General features: G+C 46.1%; 1 protein-coding gene across 1 annotated transcript; it reads right to left on the bottom strand.

The window, feature by feature from the left end:
• Positions 1-487: 487 nt before the first annotated feature.
• On the bottom strand, positions 488-840 carry Tsp_15519 (putative archaea-specific Superfamily II helicase). Its single transcript, XM_003365935.1, has 2 exons — positions 614-840; positions 488-584 (listed from the first exon to the last, which is right to left on the bottom strand). The coding sequence occupies exons 1-2, from the start codon at positions 838-840 to the stop codon at positions 488-490; spliced, it is 324 nt and encodes a 107-aa protein (XP_003365983.1).
• Positions 841-989: the final 149 nt, after the last annotated feature.

Raw genomic sequence — 989 nt, forward strand, 5'->3', positions numbered from 1 at the left:
CATAGCTGGGTCAAAATCTCAACTGAAAGTTGGAGCGTCAGGCAGGGGGGCCCAGGCTGAGAAGCCGGAGGTCCAAGTAATAGGACTGAAGAGGAGTACAAGGGAGCAGGACAGCCGGGCCAGTGGGTGTCCACCGCAACCAAAGCTTTTAAACATACACCTGCAAAACACAATAAGTAAATAGAGAAACTGAGCAACCTACCCTTGTACCTTTTAAACCTAAGCCAGCAATTGTGTGCGAATTATAGGTATACGACCTACCTACACAAAAATTTCCAGCGATTTTCTTCAAGGACTCGCCGTTACCGACCCTATTACACTTTTTGCTATAAACTATAAAACCATTCTGCTTCTGGCAGTAGATATTATCAATTCCAATATTATAAATTTTAGCTGTGAAACTGATGAAGCGTGAGCGGCGTGCCCGCATGTCCACCAAGTGAAACAGTAACGAGTCACTACGTATAGAACTCTGTTCATAAAACCCTCACAAAGTATGGTCAGGGTGATCATTTTCTTCACGAACAACTTGCCAATCAGTCGCATAACGCAGATGGTGTGACGTTTTGTGGAAGCGCTTTCTTCTTCAAATTCTCTTTCCAACTCGGCTCACATGTTCGGATCTTCAACATTTTGCAATACTGCATCTTTTTCCCGCAATTCATGGTACATTCTACGGATGGCACCGAACAGCGATTGGCAAAGATTCAACAGTTCGGTGCGGGTACTTTTGGTACGCGTACAGCCCGCGCAACGATGGCATGCACAAACCACAGCATCCTCTGGGGGCCCTAACGTAGTCAGTGGACGTCTCCATGGAAAGCAGCGCTTGATCAGCATCAAGAGTGCGGTTTTACTCTTCGGTCGATTGCTTGATGCTGTGGAATTTAGAAATCTTTAGCTGGAATGTCAGACGTGACAGCACGTACGTCCAGTTCGCGTCCATTTTCTACCACGGAGCATAATTTCCGCTTCTGAACAGTCTAACT

Source organism: Trichinella spiralis, assembly GCF_000181795.1.
Source record: "Trichinella spiralis strain ISS 195 chromosome Unknown Scfld6846, whole genome shotgun sequence".
Classification (NCBI taxonomy): domain Eukaryota; kingdom Metazoa; phylum Nematoda; class Enoplea; order Trichinellida; family Trichinellidae; genus Trichinella; species Trichinella spiralis.